Source organism: Bison bison, unplaced genomic scaffold (genome assembly GCF_000754665.1).
Source record: "Bison bison bison isolate TAMUID 2011002044 unplaced genomic scaffold, Bison_UMD1.0 scf7180017864490, whole genome shotgun sequence".
NCBI lineage: Eukaryota > Metazoa > Chordata > Mammalia > Artiodactyla > Bovidae > Bison > Bison bison.
The window spans coordinates 6,286,495-6,307,263 of record NW_011495049.1 but is presented as its reverse complement, the minus strand read 5'-3'; the positions used below and the strand labels follow the sequence as shown (position 1 = coordinate 6,307,263).

Sequence of the window (20,769 nt, the reverse complement as noted above, 5' to 3'; positions counted from 1 at the left end):
GGACATGGGTTGGGTGGTCTCCAGGAGTTGGTGATGGACAGGGAGGCCTGGTGTCCTGTGGTTCATGGGGTCACAAAGAGTTCGACACGACTGAGTGACTGAACTGAACTGAACTAAACTGCAGTAGCAACCACTACTAGGTCGTCTGATGACGTGCGTTGAGTTGCCTAAGGTGATCTGTTCACTTCCTCCCTTTGAACTTCTGATATTGGGCTTTGGCAACTGTATAATGAAAAAGCCCAGCAAACAGCCATCTCTTTCCTGGTGAGCTGAATAGCTTGATCTCCAAATAGGTTTCTCATAGTTTATCATTTTTATTGTGAAGTCTTTATAAAGGAAAAAAACAAAGTTAGGGGAGAAACTTGCTCACCATATTCCAAGTAAGGAAAAAGAGCTCTGGGTTTGGATGTGACCATGGGACACCATGTCTCACCTGATTCAGAATACGGAGGACGGGGCTTCCCAGGTGGTACTAGGGGTAAAGAACCTATCTGCCAATGGAGGAGACATAGACTCAAGTTTGATCGCTGGGTCAGGACAATCCCCTGGAGGAGGGCATAGCAACCCACTCCAGTATCCTTGCCTGAAGAATCCCATGGACAGAGGAGCCTGGTGGGCTATAGTCCATAGGGTTGCAAAGAGTCCAACACACTGAAGCGACTTAGCATGTACATATGCACACAGGATACAAAATTAATATGCAGATTACGGAGGACGGAGGTGCTCTCTGGCTCATCTTCCAGGATAGCTCCCTGGATGTCCCTTTAAGAGCTTGGCTGCTGGTGCACCGCAGCCCCTCTGATATCCTAACGATCCAGCTCAATGACTGAAATTGCCTGAAAGGCTAAAGATTCGCACTTGCATGAAGTTAACAGGGATTCATGGGCCTTTCCCAGCCCCAGTCTCTTGGTATCTTATGTTTTCATTTCATGGGGATCAAACATAAGGTCCAGCCCAGAAGAGGAAAGCCCTCACATATGGCAGCTCTGAAGGCAGAGGGTCGGGGCCAGGGGATGGCCCAAGAGCAGGTGGATGATGGGTTTGCCATACGCATAGCCTCCAAGGGGCTCATTTCGTGGACAGGAGCTTCCCTGGGGTCGGCAACAATTGTACTGACAGTGGCTGTGGATTGACTGGGCATCCTGAACCAGGCACTGAGCTGGCACTTCCCACGTCCAGCTGGGGCTGGGGGTCACAAAGGGTCAGACACAATTGAAGCGACTCAGCAGGCGTGCACACGGAGATGCTAGGGACCTGTAGAGCCGATGTAGGGGCTTCCTTGGAACAGGGGCCTCACAGTGTGTTTTGCTGGGGGGCGGTGGGAGAAGTAGGGGGAGGAATCAGACCCAAGCCCACCTGACATTAAATTCCAGGCTGCAGAGTAGCTGGTGTTAACACAAGACCTCCCACACGTGGGAATACAGAAGATTCTCCTAGCACATGAGATCTGGCATCTGAGTGCTTGGTGAAGTTCTAGATTCGTCTGAACAGTGAATGGCATGACTGTTACCCTAAGGGCACAAGGACCCAGAAGCCTTGCCCTCCACAGGTTTTCCTCCTCATTTCATCTTTAGCACCTCAGAGAATAAATCAATTTCCAATCACCAAGTTAACGAGTAACATGGTTGCCCCCACCAGGGGCAAGGTTCAGGCATGTGCTCTCACTGAACGCTGGATTGGGCAGGAGGATTGTGGGGGAAGGTGGGGGGCAAATTCTGCCTCTGCATGGAGCCACCAGCGTGGACATGGTCCACTGCCTGGAGTTTGATCAGCAGAGCCCTCTCGTTGGCAGGGAGGCCAGGAACTCCCTTGTTCCAGGTGGTGAGGAGGCTCCCCATCTGTGTAGCATCCTCTTGTGGAGAGTGAGCTGGGGCTCGCCTCACACAGGGAGCTTCCGAGCCAGCAAAGATGCCAAACAGCGAGTGCATCGAGTGTTTGGGGGAAATGAATAAATGGACTTGTGCAGGAGCGAGTGACATGTGCTAGAGGCTAGGATTTACCTGTGACCAGGAGCTGATCCCAGGACCTGATTCTTCAGCTTCACCTCTTGCACTCAAGGTGAGGTGGGCTGAGTTCTTTCCATCGCCACTGAAGAACCAGGACTGGGAAGGTGGGCTGTGTGTCTGGGGCTGCGTTTTGTGCCTGCAGGTAGAGAGGGCATGTGTTTCTGCATACTCAGATGTGTTGTGTAGTTAGCAGAGCAGGTGGCTGTTGTCTCAGAGGTCCTGGGTGTTGCTAAACTCAGCAAGCAGGTGGCATTCTTTTGCCTCCCCGCCCCTTGCCGTGCCCTTCAACAGGGGTGGAAAACAAACAGCAGCAAAGGCACACACACACACACACTCACACACACACACACACACACACACACTCACTCCATCATGCTCCTCCCCCTACTTCTCCCACCCCACCCCCCGGCAAAACACGCTGTGAGACACCTCTTCCAAGGAAACCCCTACATCGGCTCTACAGGTCCCTGGCATCTCCATGTGCACGCCTGCTAAGTCGCTTCAATCATGTCTGACTCTTTGCTACCCCATGGACTGTAGCCTGCCAGGCTCCTCTGTCCATGGGATTCTCCAGGAAAGAACACTGGAGTGGGTTGCCATGCCCTCCTCCAGGGAATCTTCCCAACCCAGGGATCGAACCCTCATCTCTTATGTCTCCTGCATTGGTAGGCAGGTTCTTTACCACTAGCGCCACCTGGGAAGCCCCTGAACCTGTGCATGGGACAGCCATGCAGCCATGGACAAGTCCTCACTGCAAAAAAGCACCTGGGGTTGGGCATTAGCTCTCCTGGGCAGTGGTCTCTTTACAGGGAGATGGGTAGGGTGTATTTTAGGATGAATTTCCTGGGAAAAGATTCTGGGCTGAAAATTTGAGTGCAGGAAGCTTCTTAGCATGCCAGGAACACCTGGGAGGGAGGGAGGGAGGGATGCAGGGTTGGGTGGAGGGGGAAGCTGGGCTGCAGTGCCATAGGAGCAGTGGCCTGGGCCAATCCCGTTGGAGCTCTGGAGCTGGGATAACTCTTCAGAGATGCTGCTCACCCAGGGGAGCAGCCAGGCCTTTGAAGCTTGGGGTGGACTAGTTCCTGGATGTGAACTCCCCACCGGGGTAGGGGATGGTGTGACCTGGCGCCCCGCAGCTCCCTTCAGAGAAGGTACACGAGGCTTCTGCAGGCAAGTTTCCCAGCCTGGGGAGAACCAGTGCCAGGAAGCTGAAGGCAGGAATCTTCGCCTGCACCACAGTCCAGACCGTATCATTGTCAACTGGTTGCACACACCCCGAAAATGCAGAAGAACGCAGAAAATGTCCTTGTGCTGCTTCTGCCACAGTTATCAGTACTTAATTGTTGATTTGTTTTAGAATGCTGCCAGGCCTGAGTTCTTCGCCTTGGGTGTCCACGCGCTGTCTCTTTGAAGTCAAAGGAGAAAGCTTTCACCTAACCTGTAGGTATGTTCTCTACCCCCTTCTCTCTCTCTCTCTCTTTTTTTTCATGTTGTAAATGGTAGGGCTTCCTTTATTCTGTTTTTAAAAATTAATTTTTATTGGTGTACAGTTGCTTTACAAGGCCATGTTATTAATAGTGGGCTTCTACTTCCCTGGTGGCTCAGACGGTAAAGCCAGTGTCTGTCTACAATGTGAGAGACCTGGGTTTGATCCCTGGGTTGGGAAGATTCCCTGGAGAAGGAAATGGCAACCCACTCCAGTACTCTTGCCTTGAAAATCCCATGGACAGAAGAGCTTGGTACAGGCTACTGTCCATGGGGTCGCAAAGAGTTGGGCACGACTGAGCGACTTCACGTTCACTTCTACTGTACAGCAAAGTGAATCAGCTACGTGTATACCTATATCCCCTCGTTTTTGGATTTCCTTCCTATTTGGGTCACCACAGAGCACTGAGTAGAGTTCCCTGTGCTGTACAGCAGGTTCTCATTAGTTATCTATTTTATATTCAGTTGTGTCCCACTCTTTGCACCCCCATGGACTATAGCCCACCAGGCTCCTCTGACCATGGGATTCTCTAGGCAAGAATACTGGTGCGGGTTACCATTCCCTCCCCTAGGAAATCTTCCCGACTCAGGGATCAAACCCACATCTCTTACGTCTCCTGCATTGGCAGGTGGGTTCTTTACCACTAGCGCCACCTGGGAAGCCCTATCAATAGTGTATATGTGTCAGTCCTAATCTTCCAGTTACTCCCACTCTCACTTCCTCCTTGGTATCCATATGTTTGTTCTCTTAATCTCTCTCTCTGTCTTTTTTATTTTTGGCCTGGCCACATGGCTTGTGGGATCTCAGTTCCCCAACCAGGGACTGAAGGTGGGCCATGGAGCAAAAGCCCAGAATCCCAACCAGTTGGCCACCAGAGGCGGCCCACTTAATGGCTCTTTGATGTCTTTATCCTTTCTTGTATTCCGCTACCCCAACCCCACCCCAGTCTCGTGGAAATTTGCTCACGTGCATGGTGTAGCTACCCCCTCTATGGCCCCTGCCAAACTACCAGTGTGATGTCACTGAACACGGGGTTGGGAAGGACAAGTCATCTCGGGAGCGGGTTCCAGCACCTCCCTGAGTGCAGGACCAGAGGGAAGGGGCTGGGGTGGGGCCCCTGGGGCCATAAGCAGAGCTGGCCATAAGAGCTGACCTGCTTCCCTCTGCTGAGGGCCTGAGCCTGCCTGGGTGTGCAATGGCTTAGACTTGGTCTCCGTCCTGTTTCCCCCGGTGCTTTCCCATCCATGGGACATGTTTCTGAATGGGACTCTCTTCCTTTCTGTGCTGGTCCTCAGTTTCCCCTCTGCCAGATCTCCGGCAGGACACACAGGGGTTTCCAGCAGGGGTGGGGGTTGCAAAGAGGGGGAAAGGGCCTTCAGGGTGATGCTTCTGCCTTCGGGTACGAGAGCTGAGCCCTTGGCAGAGTCCAGGTTCTCTGTCCTGGCATTGTTGAGTTGGTGCTAAGTGCTGAGTTGGGCATTGTTAAAGAGTTGGTGCTAAGTGCTATCTTCTGTATCCTGCACTTAACAAGAGCCAGTACGTGGGACTGTGGCATCTCCGTTTAAGTGCTTTACACAGAGTGGGTGTCAGTGGAGTCTCATGACACCTGCAGGAGACGTGGAGCATCATTTTCTCCACTTCACAGAGGAGGAAGCCGGGTCTTAGGGAGCTTGTCTGAGGCTTGGAGCAAGTACATAGTAGAGCAGGGTTCAACCTCAAATCACTGATTCCAAAACTTGTGCCAGAAACCCTTTCACTGCACACCTCGAGTGTAGAGACTGTCAGATGTCCCGTCCTACAAGGTCAGAAGAGGCGCATAAAGTGGCCATCCCCCTGTGCTTCTGTATACAGAGTCTACATCTGTGCTGAGAGTGATGCCACACAAACTTCCTGTCTTTCCACACCAGGCGTTCTGGGACTAAGGACTGGTCTCTGCCCTGAGCCTCCCCTTCTGGGATCCACCACCCAGGAGATGCTACTCAGTAGCTAAGTTCATGAGCCAAGTATGGAGAAGAGAATGGATTGCTGCCCCCCTCCCAAGTCCTCCCCTGCCCTGCCAGCTCCCCCTGCTGAAAGGGGGGCAGCGACTTGAACACTGCAGACGGAGTGGCAGTAGATCTGTTCGGGTGAGGTGCAGCTCCCAGGGTCCATTCCAGTGATGGACACCAGAGCCATCCCAACGAGAAAGTGACACGTGGAGAGGGGCAAGGGACCGCTCAAGGGCCCTCCTTTGGGACCTAGGCAGGATGCTGGGGCCTGAGATGGCTGGGTAATGTATTTCCTCCTTCCTCCCCTGTCATGTTCCAGGAGTCCCTTGAAAAGGGGCATCTGATGGTGACTGATGATTTCCAGTGTTCTCCGGAAGGGGCTGGGCATGGTGCCGTGGCATCCATGGCATTTCTAGAGAGAATATGAGTCAGTGTCCATCTGCGCCAACCTGTAAGGCTTCCAGGGCGGCTTGCAGGAGGTGGTGTTTTTCTCAGAAGCACTAGTCTGCCAAGCTGTTGTCCTGATTATTGTGGGAACCTCTACTGGTCAGGTGTGTCTTGACTCTTTCAGTTTGGGGGTATACCAGACATCCTGATGCCAGTGACATTGGAGTGAAGAGCGAGAATACGGGTTAGGGAGAGGCATGTCTTACTTAGTCTGTCCAGAAGTGTACAGCAGACCGTGTTTTGAGCGATGCGGTGGAAGGCCTGGGGTCTGCACCGGGTGCTATGACCTGCATGCGTGTGTCTGTTGAATTGCAACACACATTGTGTGTTTGCCCGTGTGCAGGGGGGCACGTGGTGCATGCTCAGAGGAGCACAGGTCTGTGCACTCACGCATGATTTCCAGTGTGGTCCGCATGGAGGAAGAACATGTGTGTGACACACTGCAAGGAGCTGGGGAGGACTGCACGGGTGCCAAGACACTGGGCATGAGCGAAGGCATCACACAGAGCGCTGAGCGGCGACCTGTACTGCGTGGGGAATCACGGAGCTTGTGAGAATGTGGGGACAATGGAACGTGCAGAGCAAAGCGGTGCATGCAAGGGAAGCAGCACACCCTGGATGAACTTGGGTGATCACTGACAAATGTCTGCTTAGTGGGAGCTAGCCTGCCTGACCAGGGGGCTGGAGTCTGGGGTGGAGGAGCGATGAGGGAGGGGGAGTGGGGAGGCACTAGAGCAGCACTTCTCAACTGAGGGCATTTCTCCCCGCCTCCAGAGGACAGCAGGCCATGTCTCGAGGTGTTGTCACAACTAGGCAGGTCTTCCCAGGGGACTCTAATGGTATAGAACCCACCTGCTAATGCAGCAGACATAAGAGATGTAGGTTCGATCCCTGGGTTGGGAATATCCTCTGGGAAATGAAATGGCAACCCACTCCAGTATTCTTGCCTGGGAAATCCCATGGACAGAGAAGTCTGATGGGCTACAGCCCATGGGGTTGCATAGGAGTCGGCTATGACTGAAGCGGCTAGGCACGCACACGACTAGGCATGCGGAGCTATCTAGTGCATACAGGTCCCGGATGTTGCTCAGCCTCCTACATGGACAGGGAAGCCCCACGACAGACCGGCCAACCCTAAGTGTTTGTGGAACTTGGCAGGAGACCCGTGCAGTATAGCAGAGGCTGGTCTGATGGGCAGAACCACCTCTGCTGACAACGCAGTTGATACTAAGGGGAGGTCCAGCTCCCCATGTGCTGGGGGAGGGAGAGAGGAAGTGAAGGGGCAGGAGGGATGTCCAGCCCTTCCCCATCCCCAGTTCTGCCCAGTGACAGGTTCTCTAGGTTGGTGTTGGGAGGAGGTTCCCTGCCTTCGCAGAGGACTGGAAAGGCCCATGGTGGGCGTGGCAGGTGCGGGTGGAGGTGGATAAGAACCTTAGCAGGAAGACTTGATGGGCTTGGTGCCTTTTTGCCCATTAAGTTTCAACCTAGATCTTCCCCATGTGATACCTGTGCATGTGTTTCTTTCTTTTTAATATTTACTTATCTGGCTGTGCTGGGTCTTAGCTGCGGCATGTGGTGTCTAGTTCCCTGACCAGGGATTGAACTTGAGCCCCCTGTACTGGGAGTGCAGAGTCTCAGCCGCTGGACCACCAGGAAGTTCCTATGTCCTTTTTTCCAAATCCCCATCAGCGCGGAATTACCTGCTCCCCCTGCCGTGTCCCCGTCATGCCCTGCGGTTCTCTCCCCAGCACTTCTGTGTTGAATTGTGATTGTTGTTTTGTTGGTTGGCATTCCCCACCAGACTGCTCCCAGATGGCTGTGTTTGTTCATCCTTGGATCCCCAGCCCCTGACCTCGTCAACCGAGCGCCTAAGATGTGTGGGGACGCTTTGTTGACAGCATAGACAAATGCGTGGTTTCAGTGGATACATCAGCAGCTAACGTGTTTTTGTCTAAGCGCTTATCTTTCCTGGGGGAAACCACCTTTCCCCACTCTTTATGGCCCCAGAGTTCTAAATTTTTCCTGCTGAAGTATAGCTGATGTACAATGTTGTGTTAATTGCTGCTGTACAGCAAAGTGACTTGGTTATATACAGATATATGCATACGTGCCTTTTCATATTCTTTTTCATTATGGCTTATCACAGTATTGAATACAGTTTCCTGCGCTATACGGTAGGAACTGTTGTTTGCCCGTTCTATTAATATATATACCAGTTTGCATCTGCTAAGCCCAAACTCGATCCATCCCTGTCTTACTCCCGCTTCTCCTTGGCAACCACCCATCTCTTCTCGATGTCCCTGATTCTTTTTCTGTTTCATAGTGTGTCATATTTCTGTTCATTTGTGTCGTGTATTAGATTCCACATATAAGTGATATCATATGATATTTGTCTTTCTCTCTCTGACTTACTTCACTTAATATGATAATCTCTAGTTTCATCCATGTTGCTGCAAATCTACGGCCCCCAAGTTCTGGTGGGAATTGGGCCAATTCAAGGTCTTCTGTGGGTAGAGGGAGGGTTCTCTGCTGTTTCCGCGGGTGCTGCAAGGATATAGGTTTGGGGTTGTTAGCAGTCATGGGTCCCACACATGGAGAAAGCCTACTTGAGAATAAGGCCACTTCCCACGGGAAGCAGAAGTGGAGGCGGGGCAATGACGTCCTTTGAGCCCCTGGATCTGACCGTGTCTGAAGTCAGACATGCCTTTGGACTTGCCAGTTTTTGCTTCGTGTCAAGGTTCTGACACTTAGCATCACAGGTCCTCTGATTAGCACAGTGATGCTGCCTGGGGGCAGAGCCAGTCTGGAATCTTCCTCTCATGCCCCCCCTACCCCACTCCAGCCTCCTGCATGATAGATTGCACCTGGCTGTCTTCAACCCGTGGGGCAGATCCTTCTGGCCAATGGCTCCTGCCTGAGAACAAATCCATGTTTGACTGAGGTCCCACTAAGGTGAGGGGTTGTTGAGGGAGGGGCCTGGCAAAGAAAATAATGAACCATAATATAATGAGGTAGTAGACTGAGAACCGGAGGAGGATTTCCAGACACTAGGAAGGGTCTGTTGTGTTGTGTGACTTCATCTGGTCACTTCCTCTCTTCCAGCCTCAGTTTCTCGACTGCTCCTGACTGTCTCACTGGGTGAATGTAAAATTCAGATAAGGTCAATTAATTTGGGTGAAAGTTTTTTTTTTTTTTTTTGAGGTGGACCATTTTTAAAGTCTTTATTGAATTTGTTACAGTATTGCTCATGTTTTATGTTTTGGTTTTTTGGCCAAGAGGCATGTGGGATCCTAAGTTGCTAAGTTGTGTCTCACTCTTTGCAACCCCATGGACTGCAGCAAGTCAGGCTTCCCTGTCCTTCGCTACCTCCCAGAGTTTGATCAAACTCATGTCCATTGAGTCAGTGATGCCATCTAATCATCTTGTCCGCTGTCCTCCCTGACCAGCGATCAAATCCACACCCCGTGAATTGGAAGGCAAAGCCTCAAGCACTGGACCGCCAGGGAAGTACCAGGTGAAAGCATTTGATAATTTCATTGGGTTTAGAAGTGAAGGGGACCAGAGGTTCACTGGAAAGGACAGATGAGCAAGCGCTAAGGGGAAACGATGGAAGAGAATGCTGCATGGAAGTGGCCACCCCCACCGAGGACTAAAGGTGGGTCAGTTCAGCTCAGTTGTGTCTGACTCTTTGCGACCCCATGGACTGCAGCAAGCCAGACTTCCTTGTCCATCACTAACGCCGGGAGCTTACTCAAACTCATTTCGATTGAGTCAGTGATGCCATCCAACCATCTCATCCTCTGTCGTCCCCTTCTCCTCCTGCCTTCAGTCTTTCCCAGCATCAGAATCTATTCCAATGAGTCATTTCTTCACATCAGGTGGCCAACGTATTGGAGTTTCAGCTTCAACATCAGCCTTCCAATGAATATTTAGGATTGATTTCTTTTAGGATGGACTGGTTGGATTTCCTTGCAGTTCAAGGGACTCTTAAGTCTTCTCCAACACCACAGTTCAAAAGCATCAATTCTTTGGCACTCAGCTTTCTTTATAGTCCAACTCTCACATCCATACATGACTACTGGAAAAACCATAGCCTTGACTAGATGGACCTTTGTTGGCAAAGTAATGTCTCTGCATTTGAATATGCTGTCTAGGTTGGTCATAGCTTTTCTTTTAAGGAGCAAGCATCTTTTAACTTCATGGCTGCAATCACTATCTGCAGTGCCAGGTGATCACCCCCTACCTTCAATACCCTCCTAACTGAGAACACAGGTAACCCCGACCCCACCAAGATCCTTCTATTTCATTCTTTGGGAGGGTGACCACTGGGTTGACTGTTCCTATGGGGGGTGCAGGCATAGCTTGTTTTCCTCTTGCCCCAGGGTCTGCTAGCTGAGCACCTGCTTATTGCTTTCTGTAGTTTATGTGTAGGGCGGATGGAGAGGGAGTGGTGACCTTTGCTCTTTGACAGGTCAGACTTCAGGACTGGGACTGTATCTAGCTAATCTCGGGACAGGAGCTTCACCTTCTGTCCTCACAGGCTAAGAGTAATCATGCTTCGTGTTGGATAAATAGTCATCCCTATTTGCCAGGCACTAAGCTGGGTGTTAGTTACAGCATCTCCCTGTGAGATGGGATCATCATACCCATTTCAGAGGAGGAAAGTGAGGCTTCAGAGGTTAGGTAAAGAGCCCAGGCTTAGCTAGAAATGGGGGCAGTGGGATTTAAATGGTAAAATGCTGTGAAAGGAAAACAGGGCATCATTTTGGGGTTACAGTCTTTGGAGTAGAAAATAAAACTTTGGAGCTTCCCTGGTAGCTCAGTGGTAAAGAACCTGTCTGATAATGCAGGAGACACGGGTTCCATCCCTGATCTGGGAAGATCCCACATGTCATGGAGCATCTAAGCCCATGTGCCACAACTACTGAGCTTGTGCTACAGAGCCTTCAAGCTGCAGTGACTGAAACCCATGTGTCTAGGGCCTGTGCTCCTCAACACAAGAAACCATTGCAATGAGAAGTCCACATACCACTAGAGGGTACTTTCCACTCCTGCACCTAGAGAACAGCCCATGTAGCAACAAAGACCCAGCAAGCCAAATAAATAAATACATAAAATTATTTTAAGAAAAAACAAAAATTTAAATCCCAATTTTGTACTTGCCAAGCACCTCATATTTATTATTTTTGTAACTCTTTTCAAATAATCCTATAAAGTAATTTCCCCCCATTTTGCACCTGAGAAAACGGGTTTCTCAGGAAGGGGAAGGTTTGTATGAAAATCTACTCAGGGAATAGGTGGTGGGGCTAGGCTCTGAATCCAGTCTGGCTGTTCCCGGGGCTAATATTCTTTGGAATCTTGCTTCCTGGAACCGATTCCAGGGGTCTCTCTGAGGGCACAGGACTCTTCTCTGGGCGCAGGGCTTTTTTGGCTGTCTCTTGATTCTCAGAGTGGAGCTAACATTTTCGCTAAACCAGTCCCAAGTGCCCAGGCCCAGATCCAGGACGATTTCGTGGGAAAGGCTGCCACCTTGTGGCCAGACAGCGAGCATGTACCAGGAGGAAGCAAGGGTTTAGGAGGGTGGGGCTTGGGCAACAGGTGAGGTCAGTCTCTGGAAAGACTCCAGCTGGTGCAGACTTGGTTTTGGAGGGCTGCCTCGCAGTTGGAGGGCCAGCTTGGGCCTCAGAGGGAGGGTTCAGGCTTCCCAGCAGTGTCAGGATGGATGGTGAGGCTTGGCTGTGGGCACACTGGATCAGAATTTTCCTGCAAAGTCCTGACGTGAGCCCATCAGAGGAATCCTGAAGGTAAGCCTAGGTTAGACTTCTTATGTCCTTCTGAGGCACTGGTTCTTTTAGCTGTGTGGAGAGGCCATGTTGTGTCTGTGACACTTCCCCTGCAGGACACCCTCGGAGCTTCTGGACTGAATCCTGCCTGAGCTCGACCCTGTACCGACACTGTCCCCAGCTCTGAGGGAGATACAGAGCCTCCTCCCCCCTCCAAAACCTAATCCTGTGTATCCTCATCATCTGGGCTGATGCAGCCTCCCAGACTCAGTTCTTTCTGCTTCTCTCCTCTCTCCACTTTGCTAGTCAAAGGATTTCCTAGTAATATTTTTCACCAGGTGCAAGAGCCTTGTGCTTCCCTGGTGGCTGAGAGAGTAAAGAATCCGCTTGCCAAGCAGGAGACGCGGATTCAATCTTGGAGTCGAGAAGATCCCCTGGAGAAGGGAGTGGCAATCCAGTATTTTTTGGAGTGGAATTGCCTGGGGAATTCCAAGGACGGAGGAGCCTGGTGAGCTACAGTCCATGGAGTCGCAAAGAGTCAGACACGACTTAACGACTAGACAAGAGCCCCACTGCACACTCCCGCAGTATGGAAGAGGACGTTGGGCTTCTTAGCCTGGTCTTCCTTCCTGCCTCACTCCGACATCAATGTCTGAGGCCACGTACCTCCTGTTAAGGCTCCAATCAGTACTTCTCCCCTGGCTGCAGGTTCGCATCACCTGGGAACTTCAGAATCGGCCCCTGGCAGCCACGCCCCCTCGAGATCCTGCTCTGATTGGTCTGGGCCCTGGAGGTTGTGGGCGTGTTGAGAGACCTCCAAGTGGCTGGGAGGGTCCTCGTGCGTAGCCATTGCTCTGTCCTTTGGCAAGTTCTCCGCTGTCAGCTTATGCCTTTCTTCTCATTCCTGAAACCTGTTTCTTAGTCCGGATAGCCCTCTCACCTTCTCTTCCCCACGTTCTCGTCCCTGTGAGTACCCAGCTCTAAGCTCGTGGACAGAACTCGTGGTCCTCTTCCCCGCCTTCACTGTTTGGGGGACCACTTCTGTGCCAGCTTCGAGCCCGCTCTGTCCCACAGATTGACTTGTGAGTTAGTCCTCACGCTTTACACGGTGAGATTTTGGACCACGTTTTATTTCTCTTGGTAGTCCAAGCTTCTGACGGTGCCCGGGAAGACCCTGTGCTTGGTGACTGGGAATGTCGACGAACGACTGAATGGACAGCCGGACTCCATGTTGCTGAGATCTCCGAGCCTTTCCGAAAAGCCGTGAGCAGCGTCCTGAGGTACATGTCCTGGGCCTGGGAGGGAGGAGGGGCACCCCCGAGCAGGATTTGAGGGCCAGTTTTCTCCATCTTCCTTAACAGCTGCATAAAAATCTCTTACTCCTAGGATGAACAAGTCATGCCTCAAGTTTTACTTTTAGAAACTCTGCTTGAAGCAAAGATTTAGAAATCATAAAAGCTAGCATTTACTGGGGACTTACCATGTGTTGGTGATATATGCAATCTCATTTAATCATCCAAGCAGCCCCGTGTTTATCAGCCCTGATTTACGGGTCAGGAAACAGAGGCTCCTAGATGCTGCCTTATGTGGCAATGACTGCTTAGACTCATGAACATCTGGTCTCCTCTTCCTGGATTCCTAGTCAGACCACATTGTCTAAGTGTCCTTTGCAGTAGGAAGGTCCACGGAACCCCTCATGGAATGTGAGTGGAGGGGATAAGTATACCTCCAAGTGTGGCCCATTAAAAATAAAGTAGTTACACATGTGCTCTTGGCGCTACTTCAAAGATTCTGAGGAGGAAGAAGAAGGTGGAGCCAAAGATGGAAGGAGCCTGGGGTGCCCACTGGGGCAGAGCCATTCCCACTGCTGGCCCACAGTGGACAACTACACAAGTAAGGATTCAACGTTTTCTGTGTTAGCTTATATTGGGTATCTCTCTCTCTCTTTAAACTTATTTGGCTGTGTCAGGTCTTAGTGGTGGCATGAGGAGGTTTTAGTGGTGGCATGTGGACTCTTAGCTGTGGCATGTGGGAACCCTGAGCAGGGATTGAACCCGAGCCCCCTGCATTTGGAGCACGGAGCCTTAGCCACTGGACACCGGAAGTTCCTGGGTTTATCTCTTAAAGCAGCTAATGCTATTTACCCCAATTAATACATGTAATTTCCCAAAGGGCTTTCCTGGTGGCTATGATGTTGTTGAATGAAAAAAACTAGGATTGAATGAAAGTATCGTGTGTAGAGCACATAACACTGTTCTTGGCATGTAGCTATAAAGAATCTGCCTGCAATGCAGGAGACATGAGTTCCATCCCTGGGTCAGAAGATCCCCTGGAGAAGCGAATGGCTACCCTCTCTCGTATTCTTGCCTGAGAAATCCCATGAACAGAGAAGCCTGGTAGACTATCATCCAAGGGGTTGGAAAGAGTCAGACGTGACTTAGTGACAAAACAACATACATGAACCTTCCCAAGCCCTGTGTTTCATGAGTGGTCAAGTTAGGGTTTGTTCCCATCATGCTGACCTCAGAGTGTACAATCTTGTCCCCTGAAAGGCCTTTCTGGAATTGTCTTTCATTGTTCTAATACTGAGTTGGTTGAAAAATTTGTTCAGGCTTTTCCATGAGATGTTATGGAAAAAGTGTGGCCAACCCATACTTTTGGAAGAGGTGAAACATTTTATGCTGGTCATTCTAGGTCTGGCTCAAGGAAAGACAGAAGTTTTTTTTTTGTTTGTTTGTTTGTTTTTAACCCAAGACCATCTCCTTCTCCTGTGTTATGAGTGTGCATGTTGTGAGGGGCTGGGCTTGCCTGGGTATAACAGAACACTTATGGATAATTCAAAGATGGCTGGCATAGAAGAGGAGAGTTTCACGTTCACGGGAAACTCTGGTGACATGTGACTGCCTGTGTGCTGTGCTGTGAGCCCACCCTTTTTGGTCTGCCTGCTGCCCCCGCCCCGCCATGAGGCTGGTGAGGCTGGGCAAGCTCCCACTGCCTTGTTGCTTGAGATCCCCTCCGTCTTGGTGGCCCCACTGGCTGCATCTTCCCTGGAGAGACAGGGCACAGCAGTTGGTCCCCATGCGGTTGGGATTCAGCCTGGCTTTATGACCAACTGGAGGCTGTTCTGTGGGTACAGATCCAAGGGGTCCTGACACCAGTCAGATTAAACAAGGCAGCTGGACCAAGCACACGGAAGGACCTGTGTCCTGCTTCCTGTTCTTCTAAAAGAAAATAGGGAAAGAAAGCTTTACATGTGCTTCTTTTTTAAAGGTATTTAAAAAATATTTATTTTATTTGACTGCGCTGGGTCTCGGTTATGGCATGTGGACTCCTGGGTCATGGCATGTGGGCTCTAGTTCCCTGATCAGGAAGTCAGACTAGCCCCCCTGCATTGGGAGTGCAGAGTCTTAGCTACTGGACCACCAGGGAAGTCCCTACACGTGCTTCTGAGAAGCAAATTCTCTGGTGTATTTTTGTTCTCCTGTTTGATTCACTCATCACAGCTTGCTCTGCTGATAAGAGGGCCATGGGATCTGATACACCATGGCCTCTCTAGCCTGGCCTCTCTTCCCATCTCCTTCCACCTGGGGAAGCCACCCCTGGTCAGGCTAGAGAATTGAAAGGCAGTGGTGGTTCAGAAACCTTGGAGGGCTCAGGGTGACATGCCACCCGGATGTGCTGGAGAGGTTTGGGAATCAGCCGCAGCTGGGCTTCAATCATTCCACCACCTCCCAGCTTGTGACAAGCAGCCTGTTTCTCCACTTGCGAAGTGAATGATACTAGGAGCTTGTCTTTGCAATCTGTCCACTCAATTTACTTTTGTTTCCTCCTTGATGGCCAGCAACCTTCCTTGTTATCTCACATAGATGATTGCATCAGCTCCCTTGCCTGGTCACACCGTATTCAGAGCACTTGTTGATATCAGAGATTAAAGCAGACTCCCTGTTTGTAATACAAAAAAAAAAAAAAAAAATTCCAGTCTTTAATCAGGGTGTTTTCTGAACCTTGAAAGCCTTTTCTGTTTTCTGGCCTGACTGTGTGACCACTGTCCCTTTGCACGTACTGTTCTCTGGGTCTGGGATGTGTTCACCTCTTTTCATCTGATTAACTCCTCCTCAACTTTCAAATCTCAGTAACTTCCTTTGCATTCTCAGTCTAGGCCACATCCCCAGCTAAGTGCTTTTATAACTTTGTAAATCTCTCCTTCTTGGTATTGACCCCTGTCATTTTACTTTATAGTGTAACTACTTGACTGTTGTCTGTTTGCATCCCTGATTCTAAGTTTCATGAGATTAGTGCCCCTATTCATGTCACCTCCTTTATCCCCAGAATTTAGCATAGGGCCCAGCATATAGTAAGCTCTCAGAATAATGCTGTTGAATGAAAAAAAAAAAAAAAGAATTGAATGAAAATATTGTGTGTAGAGCACTTAGCTCTCTTCTTGGCATGTAGTAAATATCAAAAAATGGGGCTTCCATGTTGGCTCAGAAAGTGAAGAATCTGCCTGCAATGTAGGAGGCCTGGGTTCAATCCCTGAGTCAGGAAGATCCCCTGGAGAAGAGAACAGCTACCCACTCCAATATTCTTGGCTGGAGAATTTCATGGACAGAGGAGCCTGGTGGGCTACTGTCTATGGGGTTGCAAACACTGTTCTTGGCATGCAACAAGCATTAATAAATATGAGCTCTTAATGATAGTATTACTATTCTGACTGTGGGACTGGTGGGGAAAAATTCATCCAAATCATAAGTGTTCTTCTGATGTATATGTAGGGCTGAGTCCCTTTGCTGTTCACCTGAAATAACCAAAACATTGTTAATCAACTATATCCCAATACAAAATAAAATGTTTAGTTTGGGAAAAATTAAAAAAAGCTTTTATTAAAAAAAAAATGGTCTTCTGACTTCGGTTGCCCCAAGTTTGCAAGTTTTGGGGTAAAGTGATCTAGTGTGGAGGAAAATATACACATATGCAGATACACACTGAGCTGTGACACACAGACACATGCAGGCCTCCCACAGGGACAACTGTGTGATTTCAGTTTCCCGGCAGCACCTTCTACAACTAGAAGGCGGCAGCAGGGAGAAGGCTGGCTGTCCCAGGAGTGCTGGAGGAACCCGTCCAGGCACCGGTGGGCCTGAGGGTCTTCACCGCCCACTGGTCCCAGGCCCACACTCTCCTTCTCATCTCCGCTCCATGCAGAGTGGGGCTGCAGATGTTGGGAGAGATCACTCTAGAGAAGCTTGGAGAACAGGGGATGCCTCTAACAAAGACTGCCCCCAAAGTTCAAAAGTCCATATCTGCCCGAGCATCTTGACAAGATCCCTCTTTCTTCCAGCTTCTCTAGTGGCTCAGATGGTAAAGAATCTGCCTGTAATGTAGGAGACCTGGGTTTGATCCCTGAGTTGGGAAGATCCCCTGGAGAAGGGAATGGCAACCCACTCCAGTATTCTTGCCTGAAGAATCCCATGGACAGAGGAGCCTGGTGGGCTATAGTCCGTGGGGTCTTAAGCATCGGACACAACAGCAACCAAGCACGCGCACACACCCTTTTCTCCAGAACTTTTGACCTTGCCCTCACCGCAAAGCATTTCCACAGAAGACCAGTGTCCACAGGAGTTTTAGAGACTTTATTATGTATAAACAATTTAAACACTTTGCCATAAATTATCTTTGCCTGTCCCTAGTCTTTGCTTAGCAGCAAATTAAAATTAATATAAAAACTCGATGAACAAGTCATACATGTATATTACAAAAAAGTTCCTGTACCAAAGTTCTTATTAGACATTTTTTTATGGTTTTTTTTTAAACTTTTTTTTTCTTGTTTTTTGTGGGTTTTTAAAATTTTTTATTTTCTCTCCTCGTGGTGACTGTCATGTGATTGTCTCAGTTTCTGGACCAAACAAACACACTAATAATTGTAAATCTCAAACAGTGATTGTGCCTCAAGGCTTAGGTATGTACAGGGTGATCTGAAGTGGTGCCCGTTTAGCAAAAGAGTGTCACGATGCCCACACCTCTACTGCAACTGATACCCACGAACTACGGAATCTAAACAGACTACACCCTGTAACTGCGTATTACTGTCCACAATGGAATCTTCAAAGACAAAGAGTATGAAATTGATCTGTAGTGATTATAGCCACCCTTGGAATTAAATTTTACACTCTGCGCTCAAATAAATTAGCTCAGGCCAGACTAAATCAGGACCTGAGAGTTAAGTGCTGAACGGTATTATTTCGCTTCGATTTTTGATATTAATTTCCTTTTTTTTCTTGTGTTTTTCTATTTTTTTTCTTTAAAAAGTTATTTCCAGTGCTCACTCTTTCACTTTTACCCCCCCTCCCCAGTCGCTACACACAAATCACCCCCAAAGTCGTGGTTTAAATGCACCTGTATTTGTTTAAACGAAAACGTCTGTAGTTATCTATCCAACGAGCCGTCTGAATCGTGGTCCTTAGCTGGTCCTGGGATGCTGGCCCTCACGGATATCTGTGTGTCGCTCACGTGTGAATGAGTGAGGTAATAGAACATGAGGCCTTCTCGTCTTCACGTCTCTGTTTTGCGGTCGCTGTGTTTTTGTTTTGTGTGTGTGTGTGTGTGTGTGTTTTGTTTGTTTCCTGTGTGCATATGTATGTTCTTTTGTTTCTTTTGAACATTTTGCGTCTCTTTCCGTCTCTTGGCTGCGTAGACCCTGAACAAGTGGGTCATTATTTTAGGGGAACTTGGAACATGGTTGTGTGTTCGTCCATTTGTCTGTTTTGTGTTTTGTTTGTTTTTTTTTTTTCCTCAGGAATTTTGCAGCCGGGCTTTAGTCTACTCCAGGAGGTGGGACTTCTTGTGTGGACAGTAGCATTTGAACTCAAAAAATGTGAGCTTTCTTGCCACTTGGTCTCCTAAAGCAGCCCGGCCTTTAGTGCCCCAGTTAGGTCTTCATCTCCTTAGGAGAGGAGATAACAGTGACTCCCGCTGAGCCATCCAGGCGAGGAATGGCAGCAGACGATTTTGTTACCTCTTTCCCATCTCGTTCTGTCTTAAAAACTGGATGTTGCTGCTACTGTCCGCCAGCTCAGGGTACTGCTCGACGGGCAGCACGTAATAGCCCTCGTAGCCCTGCACGCGGCCCGTGCTCAGCAGCTGCTGCTTCTCGCCCTCCGTCCACAGGCGGCTGCCCTCGCGGCCGTCCCTGGCTTTCTGCTGCTCCTTGGCCCAGGCCGTGCCTAGCGCCCTCTGCCTGGCCTGGTCCAGGACGCGGGCCTTCTCTTCGTCCAGGGTGTCGGGGGTGAGGCCGTAGCGGATGCTGAGCAGCAGCGTGGAGTACTGGAACTCGATGTTGGTGAACCTTCGAGTCCTGCCGTTGACCAGCAGCGTGGGCTGCGACACGGTCACATTCACCCCGCTCTCCAGCACCTTGCGGCCGATGGTGGTGCCCAGGGTGACCAGGTCGGCATCGGCTGAGCCGATCTTCACGAAGTAGTGGGTGTCCTTGCCCTCGATGCTGTAGTGCATCTTGTCCAGGTAGTAGGCGTTGTTCAGCACAGACGCCACTTTGCGGCTGTCCTCGCTGGCGATGCTGGACACGCCGGTGGTCACCCGCCCCTCCTTGATGGCGAACATGATGCCTTTGCCGATGATGGGCGTGGTGGTGGCGAACCAGTGGCCTGCTTTCTCGCGGATGCTGGCGTGGAGCTTCTTAGAAATGACCTGCCCTTCAAGAGCCAGGAAGGCCTGGTTGTGCCTCTCGGTTGTCTGCTGGACACCTGTAATGAGCTGTGGGCAGAAGAGACACAGAGAGCTGAGGGGGTGGGCTGGGCCCACCCTGTGCAGTTAGGGGCTGGGTCAGAAAGAGGAAGGCTGGGACACCCCTCCAAGAATACGTCTTGCGTCTGTCATGATCAGAACTAAGAGAGCCCTACCTTTTGGACTAGGACAGGCTGGCTTGTTTCCAGTGCTCTGATGGTATGGCCTCCCCACCTTGTAACTATAAATGGGGGTGCATAGGCATAACACCTGAATGGCATCTATACCCAGGCCTACCCACTTACTGTGTCTCTCCATCATTGCAGAAGAGAGAGTCATTTGGCCCGCTGATGGTTTAGCAGCTGTGTTATACATATATAGGGGCTTCCCTGGTGGCTCAGGTGGTAAAGAATCTGCCTGCAGTGCAGGAGACCTGGGTTCGATCCCTAGGTTGAGAAGGTCCCCTGGAGGAGGGAATGGCTACCCACTCCAGAAGGGGATGTTCATTAACTTCCTTGAGTTGGCACTGTGCTACTCCAAGTACGGCTAGGAGCCGAGGCATCACCAGGACCCTCCCTGTTAGCAAAGACTAGAATCTTGGGCCTCCCTCCTGACCCAACGAGTCAGAAGCTGCATCTAAACAAGACCCTCTACCTGGTCTGCATGCATATGAATGTTTGAGAAGCACCAGGCTAAAGAGATTCCAGCTTTGTGGGCCAGAGGGAATATCCCTGGACTTTTTGAGCCATTTGCTTTGGATCCTAGCCCTGCTTCTGCAGGGGGATGAAATCCCCATTATCTCCTTGGCCTTGAGTTTTCTACTCACAAATTACAACTCATCTCAATTGGTGGTTGGGGGACAGGCTGGGATAATGGAGGAGGCTGTGCTGGGGAGGTAACGGCACTTAGATAAATGAGCGAAATGATGGCTATTCATCCAGTGAGTGGTCCCCACGGGGCAGAACTGTGAGAATGCTGTTCTCAATTACCCGGCAGTTCCTCCTGGTCTCTCTCTAGTGACACAGTCTGGACAATTATTCAGAGCAGCTGAGACCTTTCAGAGGTTGATCGTGCCAAGCACGGGTTCTGCAGCAGGAGAGATCCAAACGCAGATGCCCACCCCTCCCATCCAATTGTGGCCGCGGTCTCAGCTGCACCCAAATTGAAACTGACCACCTCTCGGTCATCACCGAGAAACCCAAGCACAGATTATGTTCTGAAAACTCAATCTGTATATGTTTGGGCCATAAAACACTGAGATTTTATGTGAGGCATAAAAATGTTCTTTAATGGGACAGAAACTGCAAACTACCGTTTTA

General features: G+C 50.1%; 1 protein-coding gene and 1 long non-coding RNA gene across 2 annotated transcripts in view; one reads left to right on the top strand and one right to left on the bottom strand.

Annotated features, from left to right (window-relative positions):
- The first annotated feature begins 1,714 nt into the window (after positions 1-1,714).
- LOC105005380 lies at positions 1,715-12,982 on the top strand. The gene is made up of 3 exons (XR_827314.1): positions 1,715-2,058; positions 3,364-3,450; positions 12,855-12,982. It is a non-coding gene; the product is annotated as an uncharacterized LOC105005380 (long non-coding RNA).
- A 5,700-nt stretch (positions 12,983-18,682) lies between these two features.
- Positions 18,683-20,769, bottom strand: part of TENM2 (teneurin transmembrane protein 2) — a 1,056,669-nt gene continuing 1,054,582 nt past the window's right edge. Inside the window, exon 29 of the mRNA XM_010863352.1 lies at positions 18,683-19,480. Within this exon, the coding sequence (XP_010861654.1) occupies positions 18,719-19,480 (762 nt within the window). The 3' untranslated portion in view covers positions 18,683-18,718. The remainder of the gene's footprint in view (positions 19,481-20,769) is intronic.